Source organism: Oncorhynchus mykiss, chromosome 6 (genome assembly GCF_013265735.2).
Source record: "Oncorhynchus mykiss isolate Arlee chromosome 6, USDA_OmykA_1.1, whole genome shotgun sequence".
NCBI classification, from domain to species: domain Eukaryota; kingdom Metazoa; phylum Chordata; class Actinopteri; order Salmoniformes; family Salmonidae; genus Oncorhynchus; species Oncorhynchus mykiss.
This window is the reverse complement of record NC_048570.1, coordinates 21,062,438-21,075,687: the sequence shown is the minus strand read 5'-3', so window position 1 is coordinate 21,075,687 and position 13,250 is coordinate 21,062,438. Positions and strand designations below refer to the sequence as shown.

The following is a 13,250-nucleotide window of genomic DNA, read 5'->3' as shown; positions in this document are numbered from 1 at the left end:
ATATACTTTTAAACTCTATTAAAAGGTTAAATAAGAGAGAAAAAACATCTCATGGCAAGGACAAACAGAAGGGGTAAATACCTTCTTCTGTGGCAGTGTGTTTTTCTCTCATGGCCAGAGAGGACAGGGTAATCTTCAGGGTGAATTTGGGGTTGTTGGTGTTGACCACCTGGATGGCTGACTCCGACACACTCGGCCGCACCTCATACTTGTCCTCTGTCAGCGTCTGAAAGGGCAACCAACCAGGGTTGAGGCAGATCATAAGCCAGGTGTGGTACGTCCAACATCACACACACACTATTATATTACTAAAGTTTCAACTTTACAGGCAACATACTAAGAAACTTCCAATTCAATTTTCTATGCATGGCATCTTATTTTGTAGTGATTATGTTCAAAGGGAGAAAGATTCAGGTGTATTATCTAGTCTAGTTCCTGCTAGTTCCTTTGAAGAATGCATCATCGCTCTACTTCTGTGACAACCTCTCTCCACCCCCTGTGCTGTGAAGCCGAAAGGTGCTAATGGAATCGTCCCTTGATGATAACCTTCACAGCAGGCTGGAGCGGTATTTAACTGGCTGACGAGGAGACCATGTACAGTAGTCAGCTCTGCAATGCACTAGAGACTGCAGTTGTGGATGTTGTTAGGTCTGCACTATATTACAGAAAGCAATGGTGGTAGGCTCAGATCTGCACTGCACAACCTAAAGTACTGGTATTCGAAACTCACATTGGAAAATTGTAAATTTTTTAGGATAATGTGCCATCCCATCCGTTTTAAAATGTTACAGTTAGTTTGCTCATGTAAAATGCTTGAGTGGAAACAGACCTGTAGTTGCACTGGCAGGTTGGTGCCGACAGTGTACAGCAGTAGTTTGGTGGGTTTGTCTCTGCACATCAGGACCAGCTCCAAGTCCATGTCTCCTTTAACCAGGAGGCCTTTAGCCACAAGACCAACACGCATAACCCCACACAGGATCGAAGCATTCTGGGGCCTGGTGAGGATAGAGCAGAGCAGTAAATCAGCCACATGACATCCTTAGAAACTAGTGTTAATTTTTACTAAAAATGTTTTGCTTTCAGACGCTCAAAATTAAAATGATGTAGCCCACACATTTTCACCAGAACATAGGTGGCAGTAACTGTATAAGTGCTTTGTAAAAACCTACCATGTAGAGTGTCTCAAGCTTTTGCAACATGGGAGAAGAAGACTCACTTTGTGGTGCTGCGGCTGCCGGTAGAGTCTTCAACATCCTTGGGGTCGCTGGTGGTGGGGGTCGGGACCTTGCTTTGGGAGGCGTTGAGGTTGTCCATCCAGTCTGATACCTGCTTGAGGGCACATTCCACGGTGGACACCAGCTTCTGGACAGCCTCCAGCTCCTCTGGCGAAGGGTAGATGTTGGCGTGCTTTGCCATGACGTGGCGGTCATCATTGGCAAACAATCGGATGGACCTCTGAGAGGAAGAAAGAACAAAGTAATTGAGAACATGATCCTTTGTAAAAAAGTCTGAAGAAAAACTCCAAATGACTTTGCCAATTACAGTTAGGTGTTTGTTTGCTGAGCCAGACAAGCAATCTTACACTGCATATACTTGACAGTAACACCTCCTAGCAACAGGTGCTGCAGCATATTTCCATTTGTCCTACTTACAAAGCCAATGTTGCTCAATACAATATTAACATTACGAGATATTCGTAGGGATAGCGTGCTTGCCTAGAAATGAGCTGCATCAGCTAATGTGTGCCGATTTGCAAGCCTAACTGTACACAGTAGAGAGAGCACCATGTGGAGCTGAGTCCAAGGTCAGTCTCTCTATTCCTCTCCCCCTCTCTATTCAATGTTAATGGGCTTTAGTGGCATGGGAAACATACATTGCACTGCCTGTCTGCATCAGTGTTAACGCTTTACACTCATGAGAGTTGGCTTATAGAGAAAGGTCTAAATTATATTCTTACAGAACAAATATGAAAAGCATATGCATAATCATGGTAGCAATTGAAAGGGAAGAGTTTGGTGATTATGGGACAATTATTAGACCAAATTTGAGGACAATAGTTCATGTGGCAAGACTGAATTCAAATATTACTGTTCATTTTACTGTACTTTGCCGCATTTGTTGATAACAAAATACTGGTGGATACATAGTAACATTAGGGGTGTAACAATTCACTTAACACGTATCGGTCCCCGATTCAAAGTTGACTGCAACATTCCGCGGAGCCCAAACTGATCCAAATGTAGCATGCATTGGTCAGAAAATCGATTAAAACGTTACGAATCGCCGATTCACACATACACATATATACACACATACATTTTTATTATTACGTTCTACCTTCCGAAAATACCCTGTGTTATGGGACAACTGATGCTTCCTCTCCTTCAATGTTGTGCTGTGTTGACAGTCATTGATCTACAAATCATTTTTCATGCCGAACCACCCCAGGGAATATTTGTAGCCTAGTCCAAATGTGCCCTGCTTCCTGACCCATGTGAGGTAGGTGGCCTGTTCCTGATCTTGTACATCTGCGTCGCTGGCAATTTTTAGGGCCTTCCTCAGACACCGCCTGGTATAGAGGTCCTGGATGGTAGGAAGCTTGGCCCCGGTGATGTAATGGGCCGTACGCACTACCCTCTGCAGTGCCTTGCGGTCGGAGGCCGAGCAGTTTCCATACCAGGCAGTGATGCAACCCGTCAGGATTCTCTCGATGGTGCAGCTTTAAAACATTGAGTATCTCAGGACCCATGCCAAATCTTTTCAGTCTCCTGAGGGGAAATAGGCTTTGTCATGCCCTCTTCACAAATGTCTTGGTGTATTTGGACCATGATAGTTTGTTGGTGTTGTGGACACCAAGGAACTTGAAGCTCTCAACCTGCTCCACTCCAGCCCCGTCGATGAGAATGGGGGTGTGCTCGGTCCTCCTTTTCCTGTAGTCCACAATCATCTCCTTTGTCTTGATCACGTTGAGGGAGAGGTTGTTGTCCTTGCACCACAAGGTCAGGTCTCTAACCTCCTCCCTATAGGCTGTCCCATCGTTATCGGTGATCAGGCCTACCACTGTTGTCATCAGCAAACTTAATGATGGTGTTGGAGTCGTGCCTGGCCGTGCAGTCATGAGTGAACAGGGTGTACAGAAGGGGACTTAGCACACACCGAGGGGCCCCCGTGTTGTTACCTGCCCTTACCACTTGGGGGCGGCCCATCAGGAAGTCCAGGATCCATGTATTAAACCATAAAGGCCTGATTGTGGAATGCTGCAGAGATGGGAGAACCTTCCAGAAAGACAACCACAGAGGAACTCTGGAGCTCTGTCAGAGTGGCCATCGGGTTCTTGGTTACCTCCCTTGACTAAGGCCCTTATCTCCCAATTGCTCAGTTTGGCAGGGCGGCCAGCTCTAGAAAGAGTCTTGGTGCTTCCAAAGTTCTTCCATTTAAGAATGATAGAAGCTACTGTTTTTGGGGACCTTCAATGCTGCAGACATTTTTTGGTACCCTTCCCCAGATCTGTGCCTCAACACAATCCTGTCTCAGAGCTCTACGGACAATTCCTTCGACCTCATGGCTTGGTTTTTGCTCTGACATGCACTGTCAACTGTGACACCTTATATAGACAGGTGTGTGCTCCTTTCCAAATCATGTCCAATCAATTTAATTTACCACAGGTGGAGTCCAATCAAGTTGTTGAAAGATCAAGGATGATCAGTGGAAACATGATGCACCTGAGTTCAATTTCGAGTCTCATAGCAAAGTGTCTGAATACTTATGTAAATAAGGTATCCGTTTTTTTTTTTATATATATTTTTAACATTTGCAACATTTTCTAAAAACCTGTTTTAGCTTTGTCATTATGGGGCAGTGTGTATATTTATGAAGACTTTAAAACACTATCCATTGTAGAATAAGGCTGTAACGTAACAAAATGTGGAAATGCTTTCCAAATGCACTGTATGTATATATATTTTTCATTGGCTATGTCATAGCTAATTTGTAAACAATAAAAATGGATACATTACTAGCCCAAACACTTAATCTGCAAAAATTACAAGTTAATTAGTGGGTGCTAGTAAATTCAGAACCAAAGTGGGGGGACAAAAAACAGATGACATATTGCTGCCCCCCCCCCCACCCCCCGAATTGTTTCAAACTACAACGTATAGTTTCTTTATCGTATCAGAGTCTATGTATCGAATTGTCTTGAAAGGGAAAGATGCACATCCCTAAGTAAGATGAGAATATTCCTGGAAAATGTGGGGTACTGTAGGTGTAACATATGACAACAAAAAAAAACTGAGTAAGAAGACTAACTGGTGTCTCCAAGTGGCCACACACCTCTCTAAAGTGTGCACAGTTCCTATGTAATTGCAATGCACATTTATGACTCAAAGAAGAGTCTTCAACTTTTTTTGAGCTCTCCTAGCTGTGCCGTTGAGGAACTAGAGCAAGCATACTTTTAGTTGTTTTGTTTGGAACAGAACCCTACATCGCCGTAATTACACAATTACTGTTGTTAAAGCAATCCAAAAATGGCCCATTATAAATCGCAATCTGGGTCAGGTGGGCATCATTTGAAAGCTTGTTCTGACCAGCGAAGTTATAAAATCTTACTGTGTTAGACTTTAACAAGGCAATTCTGACTAACAGATTGTAATTCTGGTGCAAATAGAAAGGAGTCATAAGTGCATTCAGGTGTGTGTTTTCTGTGGCAAGTTTTCTTCACAATAGACAAAACATTGTATTCAGAACAACCCAAGGTGTGGCGCCATGTCATCTTATAACTGTACATCAAACATAGTGAACATAAACGTTGACACTGTATATGACATGAGTTTTATATGGAAATCTGAAGTGCACATTTGGACTCTCTGGCTTGCTTCAGAAAGTATTCACACCCCTTGACATTTTCCACATTTTGTTGTGTTACAGCCTGAATTTAACATGGAATAAATTGCTTCTTTTTTATATCAATGGCCTACACACACACACACACACACACAATACCACACAATGTTAGAGGAATTATATTTTGCAACATTTTAGCAAATTAATAAGAAATGGAAAGCTGAAAAGTCTTGAGTGAATAAGTATTCAACCGTTTGTTATGGCAAGCCTAAATAAGTTCAGGAGAAAAAATGTGCTTAACAAGTCAAATAATAAGTTGAATGGACTCACTGTGTGTGCAATAATAATATTTGGCATGATTTTTGAATTACTACATCATCTCTGTACCCCACACATACAATTATCTATCTGTAAGGTCCCTCAGTCAACCACTGAATTTCAAACACAGATTCAACCACAAAAAACAGTGAGGTTTTCCAATGCCTCGCAAAGGGCACCTATTGGTAGATGGGTAAAAATTGACAAGCAGACATTGAATACCTCAGAGCGTGAAGTAATTCATTACACTATGGATCATGTATCAATACATCCAGTCACTACAAAGATACAGGCTTCCTTCCTAACTCAGTTGCTGAGTTGCCGGAGAGGAAGGAAACCGATCAGAGATTTATTTCACCATGAGGCCAATGGGGACTTTAAAACAGTTCAAGTTTAAATAGCTGTGTTAGGAAAAAACTGAGAATGGATCAACATTGTAGTTACTCCACAATGCTAACCTAATTGACAGAGTGAAAAGGAAACGCAGACAGAATAAAAAAATATATATTTCAAAACATGCATCAAGGAACTAAAGTAATAATGCAAAACGTGTGGCAAAGCAAATTCACTTTTTTGTCCTGAATACAAAGGTGTCATGTTTGGAGTAATTCCAATACAACACATTACTAAGTACCACTCCTCATATTTTCAACCATAGTGGTGACTGTCATGTTATGGGTTTGCTTGTAATCATAAAGGACTGGGGATGGAGCATGGTTATCTAGCAATGATCAACAACCAAATGAGAGAGATTGAAGAATTTTGAAAATAATAAAATGGGCAAATGTTGCACAATGCAGATGTGGAAAGCTCTTAAAAGGACTTACTTAGAAAGATTGATTCTAACATGTAGTGACTCAGGGGTGTGAATACTTATGTAAATGAGATATTTCTGTATTTCATTTAATACATTTGCCAAAATGTCCCACATTTTTTTTCCCCACTTTGTTGTTATGGGGTATTGAATGTAGATTGATAAGAAGAAAAATAAATATAATTGATTTTGAATTCAGGCTGTAACAAAATGTGGAATAGGTCAAGGGATATGAAAACTTTCTGAAGGCCCTGTATGACATCAAAGCAGGTATTTATTATAATCCTCAACGTATCATCTTTCAAAATATATCAAGTCCTCTTAAATTTACAGCATTTTGATCACTCAGACAATTTGTTTTGCAAAAGTTGCCGAATTAGCGGGAGAGATGGGGGCAACTTCTTATCGTGTGTGGTGCTCAATTTCAGAACGGCTGTCAGTCAAAACCCATACAGAGCTGTGAAGAGCACAGCCTGAGCGCTGACGTCATTTATATAATATTCCGGTACAGCTAATGCGTTACTATTGAGGTGCTTATCAGTACCCAAATCTCCAATTTTCAAAGGTGTAAAGGGCTACTTTTAGCAGCTATTTTAGATTCAGTTTTATTCTTAGTTTAAGTCTTAAAATATACTTTGGTCTTAGTCACTTCAGTAATTTCATTCTTTGTTTTAGTTATTTACCATCTAGTTTTAGTCAGTGCATTTTTTTCCCCATTAAACAATTTAGATTTACCTCTTACTTGCATCATGTGCACACTCAGCCTATTATTGCCTCATATTCCTTAACTGACAACATTGTAACCAATGCCAGCCAAAATTAACCACAGGCTATAGGATTTAGCTCTGATTTTCTCTACATAATAACTGTCGGAGGGGTGTAAATAACATTGATTTCCTTTTAAAGGGGAGAATATGAGCCTTCCAAAGCCAGAAGTATTACTGTACTCCTAATATTTCAGCGAAAAACATTTGTTTTTCCAATCAGAAAAGGCAACACGCAGATAAATGACAGCGCACATGGCAAAATAGAGCTTCGATGTGATCAGAGCAAAAGTGGCATATATGAAAGCAAAGACATTCCAATAAATGATCGTTTCTAATTGAGGTTAGTTTGTTACAATTGAACTGTCCTGACTGTGCAGGCAATTCAAAAGAATCAGTTCAAAAGAGACCGAGACCGAAGTGTCCGGGAGCTGTGTGCGTGTGGGAGAGCCAGATCAACGCAAAAATCCTGTGAAACAGAAAGATGTTATCAGTCAATGAGAGGATTGCATGATATATTCTGCACAGGGATGCATGATTGGACAAAACAGATGAGAGTTTCATGTCTACTTGAATGTCCATTAGTCTCACGTGGAATTATCGCCTCGTTAAATTTCATTAAAGTGAAATTAACACTGCAGGGAAAATCACACCTCTACATCAGAGAGAGGGGTGCACATCAACAACCAAAACAAATACATTACACATCACCTCTGACTCTTTCTCTCTCCTCTCAAACAACCTGTCTTTATGTAAGAACTGACATACAGAAACATACACACAGACCGTCACACCCAAAATACATTATAGCCACAGACAAAGATAGCCACCTCAGACAGACATCCTCGCACTCAGACAGGCACACCAGAGGCTGATGGGAGGAGCTATAGGAGGACGGACACATTGTAATGGCTGGAATGGATTCAATGGAACGGAGTCAAACACGTTGTTTCCATGTGTTTGGTACCATTCCATTGAATCCATTCCAGCCATTATGAGTTGTCCACCTATAGCTCCTCCCACCAGCCTCCTCAGACACACACAGAACACTCACCATCTCTAGAGGAGAGGACCACAGACCTCTGGTCTAGAAGTGTGACTGGTTGGGGTCCAGGTCAGGACCAGGTTCCCTTAACTCTGCCTCCTCATGCAGTCAACTCTGACCCTTCAGCTAGCTCGAGATACAGGTAAATCAGCACAGCTGTGGAAAAAGCTGTGGGATACAATGATAGGCATTAGCACACTGTATTGCCTGACGACAAATGGAATTCTTCCACTGCTGTGTTGTTTGCTACATACTTCAGTCTGAGACTGCAATCACTGAAGTTAGTTGTTGTGATGTCAAAATGAGGAGTATTGTACAAAAAAAAAGTAGTTAGCGATTAGATAATCTCTACCCAATGCCGAATTTTCAAAACGGCTCTTTACCCACGTGTGTTCTGTCTCTGGCACAATCCATCGGTTTCTGGGACCAATCAGAACAGTTAGAATGTGTTTGCGTTTTACAAATCGTCAGAGGGGTACTCCGATCCAGGGTAGCAAACGGTGTAGGATCTTGAAATCTAAAACCCAGGATGGCACTGCTCAGGTAGCCTCATTTCCAACTTTTAGAGAAGTGGTTTGTCTGCACTTCCCCTTCCTGTCCTCTATTCGGGGAAGGTTATGTGAACCCAGGGAGGTTTATTTTGGGGTTGTGTTTATTTAGGTCATTTTCACTGCAGTAGACTTTATGAGCTGGGATTTTATGTTGGCAGAGGACTTCTTCCAAATGACATTCTGTCTGCACCATGTTACTGGCCAGGACAGATGAGCGCTCACTGAATAAGGCCTATTTAGCCTATCCACTTCAAATGGTGCGTCGCTCAACATTTGATGTATGACAATGTCAACTTCTCACTTAGTAAATCACATTGTTAACATGATTTCAAAGTTATGACTTACGCCAATTCCATAACTAACCTTGGATCCCACAGTCCTGGAGTCAGATCATAAATAACTGGACAAAAAATATATATATTTAAGTGTCAAATATGCACTAGCGGACGAGTCAAATTCCGGGACTTAAGAGTACACAAAGTCCTAATCCATGTTCCTGAAACCAACCATTTTAAAGTAACTTAGTGCAATTTAGTCCAGGGGGGAAGCTTTAATCTGTCTGCGAAATTGGCCCTTATGTAACAGAGGCACAGCTGGCTGCTTTAAAAAAAAAAACAGATTAGGCTAAGTGGTACACAATTTGAGCAGCGGGCAAGGCATAGAGCTCTCCATTTTGGTTCGCTAACAACTGCTCTTATTCAACGGGATTGATAAAGTAGTCTAAAGTGTCTTGATAGTGACACAGGAGGTCTCCTTCTCAAAAGGCCAAACCATCTGCCCAAGGACTCTCCAGTCCACTCACTTACAGGCTACATGAGGACAGTTTTGTCTATTCTTATAGTAATGTAACTTAACTTGCATGTTCATTTGAATGAAACAACTGGCCTAGAAGATGTTGTGGTTCCCTCAACTGTTTCATCTGTTCTCAAAAGCGTATTTATAGAGTCCCGCTGTGTCAGACTGGGCAACACATCCCTGATGGGGACTGCACAAACAACTGCATCTGTTATGAAATGTCCGGCTTAAAAGGAAAACACATTTTATATTTAGGATTATGCCTTCGTTAATACATTAATGGATCTATGAGAAAACAGTGCGATGTGCTGTATGCCTACAGCACACGTACAATGCTCTTATCAAAGTCTGTTCCTAAAAGCAGCTCAGAAAGGGCGTGTGTATGCATGTTCGTGTGCGCGCGCTCGTGTCCTCGTTTCAGGCCTAGCTGATTTCCTATTCACACAGGTTGGGTTTGGGTCTATGAGTCTATAGGAGCTGCAGCAGAGTACCCCTGTCCTGACCTGAGAGCTATCATTGTCTATTTCCCAGGTAATGGAAACATCATGTTCCCATGCATGAGTGAGCACTGAACAGCAGCAATCACAGTCCCATCCACTACACCTCATCAGACAGAGCCACATTGGCGGTACTGGGGAGGACAGAGAGCAAACAGGCAGCAAACGGTGCAAGTAGGCCAAAATGGACAAGACTACCATAGATGAATCTGTGCCCAAAACACAACTTTCATGCAGATCAAGTGGACACAATCAGGACAGCTTACATATAGGCTTGTAGACCTCGAGATAGAAGCCAATTCAGAGCTTCAGATTCAGAGCTTCAGATTCACCATCCGTGAGACTATTATTCACCAAGTCCATTGGACAAGCAGCAGGCCAACCTTGGGGGGGATATCTTTACAACAACTCTGGATTACGTGTGCGTGTCTAAAGTTTAAACCACTGCTCACATAGCTTTACCACTTAACTGGTGTCGAGGTAAAAGACTCAACCACTGTCACCACCAAACCTTCAACTGACTAGCCTGCAGCAACCAGCAAGTCAGTGACTACCCCAAGGGACCTAGAAAGTCCTCCATGGGAGAGCTGAAGGGAGAGCTAAATGTGTCAGAAAGAGGAGAGCCTCTTGGTGCTTGTTCAAAACACAGTGAAAGAGGAGAACGTTGTGCCTGTTCAAAAACTCTGGCATGAATATTTCAGTGCCAGTAAAACAGTCAGTAAAAAAGCCTCTATCAGTGATGCTGAAAACAGTTAGAGGCAGACTTCATGAGCAGTACATTAAAGTGCTGAAGAAGACATGTGAGGATAACAAAGGAAAGAGTCTGTCGAGGAGTAACTAGCTGGTGTTTATCTGAGGTTTGACATCACCTCAGGTAGGCCTATTTATTCACACACCTGCTCCAAACCAGGCCTACCATTGTGACAGTAACAAGAGGCAAATCGAGTTCTAGCCTTTATATGGAACTTAATTTGGGAATTTGGTCAACTATGTGGCTACTGGCTAGTAGTGTAGCTACAACCTGAGCATGATAATGCATTGCAAACCTCTTACAGGTGCAGTAGAGAATAATCTGCCCACACACGCTCAAACTGTTTTCATTTTTCATAGCACATTAAATAGTTGAGGAAGAAAGAAGCCCCGAGGTCATTCAATTCTGCCGTCTCGTTGGGTAAAGCACATATTTCAGACAAGGCCAAATGAGTGTTCTAAGTAAGACTTCGCTATTCCACACCATATACACTTGTTTCAGGCATCCTGCTCCCTGTGTGTGGAGAGTAGAAAGGGGGGGGGGGGGGGCATGTCTATAAGAGCACACCTCTGGTGATCAGCATTTTATTAGTCATTATGGGATACTGTCTTTGATGTCTGGGATTCAGCCACCCAGCAATAAGCCAACAATAATCTTCAAAGATTGTGTGTGCGCATACGTGTGTAAGAGGAGATTTAAAAAAAACAGCAATTCAGCAATAATATCTTAAGACATCTTACCCATCAAGTCAGAGAGAGAACATTCCATCCATTAGGCCTTGATGACTGCCAACACTTAGTTGAGGCAGATATGGTTTCAGTTTAACAGTTGGGCTATGAAGCGACTGAATTCCAAAACATCCCCTTCTGAGCTGCGGAGCCTTGGGCATGGAACACTGGAATATGTTGATAGCAGGGAATTTGGGTGCTTTCAAAATGTATAACTATGCACACCCACAAACAGACAACCCATCATGTATTACGAAAAGGATTGAAGATAAAACAGGATCATTGAGATGGTTTAGTGGTCATTGTAGATGTACCATTGATCAATGGAATGCAATTAATCAATTTCAAAGTGGTCATATTACGAGTCCGAGGTGTCCATTACTGGACTCTTCCTTTCAACCTTTCTATCCTGCTCTTCAATGACATATCTGCTGGTTATAGTATGGCTTCTCCTATTACTGAAAAAGTAACACCCAAAAAGACTGGCAAGCAAAAACTGCATCACCACCACGGTACTGTTGACAGTAGCCTCACTGTTAGACGTGTGGTTGAGAAAACAGTGGTGTACTCTGTATAAACAAGACGCATAACACTAATTGCAAAACTAAATGTCACTCACACACTTCTCATTTACAAGCCGTGCACTCTATGCCCGTTTAGTTTAGCTTGACTGGGCCAGGGAGCCTGAGGAAATTAGGCTCAGGTTACCGTTTCCATTCTATAGGCAAGGACCAGTACCTGCTAGTCTGTGCACTCTGCTGCTTACTCTGCAGTAAAGCTGGGACGATAAAATAAACATTATCGACACCGACCATAACGAACACTTATCGCAGGCATTTTGCTGATATCGTTCCTTAGGTTTACTAATAATGGTGATTGTTAATGGCTACAATCAAACTTGTAGTAGCAGTGGTTTAAAAGTGTCATTTAAAAATTAAATTAAAAATTCATCCATATCACCCAAGTCTACAGTCTTGTACAGCAGGGGTTCCCAAACTTTCTCACTCAGGGCCCCCTTCCAGCATTGGGGAACATTCCGCATTCCGCATCCCCCCTCCCTCCCTCCCTTTTGCACACACACACCACTTCTATTTCAATGGGCACAAGCACTGTTCATGACAAAAACTGTTCACTCATCTTGTTGGCGGAGAGAACATTTTGCAGGTTTAAAGCTCATTTCATGCAATTCTACACATTTTGTCATGGGGTGCAGATAACATGTTGCCGTTTTGCCATGTCTTATGTGTGTTCATGTGTTATTTGAGGGACAAACATTACAGCAACATCTATGGACAAAAAAAAAACAGAGCAACATTTTGCACACATGGGCAAGTTGATCTGTACATTTCTGACAAGTTATAAATAGCTCTCTAAGGTCTGCAATGACAAGAAGAAAGTGTACCTCGTGCATTCTACTATTACAACTTTTAGGAGTAAATTGAGATAAGTTGCATGATATGACAGGTGTACTTATACATCAAACAACCGCAAGTGAAAATATGAATATACAAAAACTCGAACCAACATAAGTTAATTTCGTCCTCTTTTCAATTGGTTTCTGACAATCCTTTTGAATTGTGAAATTACGTTAACTAGCTAGCCAAATGGCATGCCTTCCTACCTTGACAGACATCAATGATTAGATCACTGAAAGTCACTGGAAAATAAAAACATCCAGAAGAGTGCATGTCATATAAAGGGGGAAATAACGAGTAGCCACCTATCATGTTCAGAGAACGTTCAGAATTTGCATGCTGCCTTGTTAAGTTGCTAGCAGCACCGCTGACCAACAGTGCAGCAGGATATGCATCCTTGCCTGCGCTATTTCAAGCAAAATTTGGCATTGAGTAAATACTTACATAGTTACAGTTCTTGAACCAAACCAAGGCAACACATCCCAAATATTTCAATGGTAGCTTTTTACTGGTAGGACTTCGTGTTTGCGCAACCAACTCCGTTTTCATCTCGGTTTGGGACAGCGTGGATTCAGCACCCGACAGCACACGCTTGTTTCTTGGTCACAACGGTGTCAGGCGCATTCACTGACCGTGGCAGCAACGAAGAGCGGAATAGTTGCGCACGCGCGTTATGGTTGTTCAGCGCTAAAACGCAAGACATATGACTGCATTTGGTAAGCAAATTATG

The 13,250-nt window shown here is 42.0% G+C and overlaps 1 protein-coding gene across 3 annotated transcripts in view; it reads right to left on the bottom strand.

The window, feature by feature from the left end:
* The window catches only part of LOC110525457 (spermatid perinuclear RNA-binding protein), a 36,131-nt gene extending 22,881 nt beyond the window's left edge, over positions 1 to 13,250 (bottom strand). The window contains exons 1-6 of one of the 3 annotated variants that reach the window (XM_021605584.2): positions 12,965 to 13,092; positions 12,727 to 12,762; positions 7,793 to 7,951; positions 1,217 to 1,455; positions 830 to 995; positions 82 to 226 (exon numbers count right to left, since the gene is read on the bottom strand). In XM_021605584.2, coding sequence (XP_021461259.2) covers positions 82 to 226; positions 830 to 995; positions 1,217 to 1,455; positions 7,793 to 7,795 — 553 coding nt within the window. In that variant the 5' untranslated portion in view covers positions 7,796 to 7,951; positions 12,727 to 12,762; positions 12,965 to 13,092. Of the gene's footprint in view, positions 1 to 81; positions 227 to 829; positions 996 to 1,216; positions 1,456 to 7,792; positions 7,952 to 12,726; positions 12,763 to 12,964 lie in introns of all 3 variants that reach the window. The other 2 variants (XM_021605582.2, XM_036979592.1) reach the window with 2 other exon arrangements.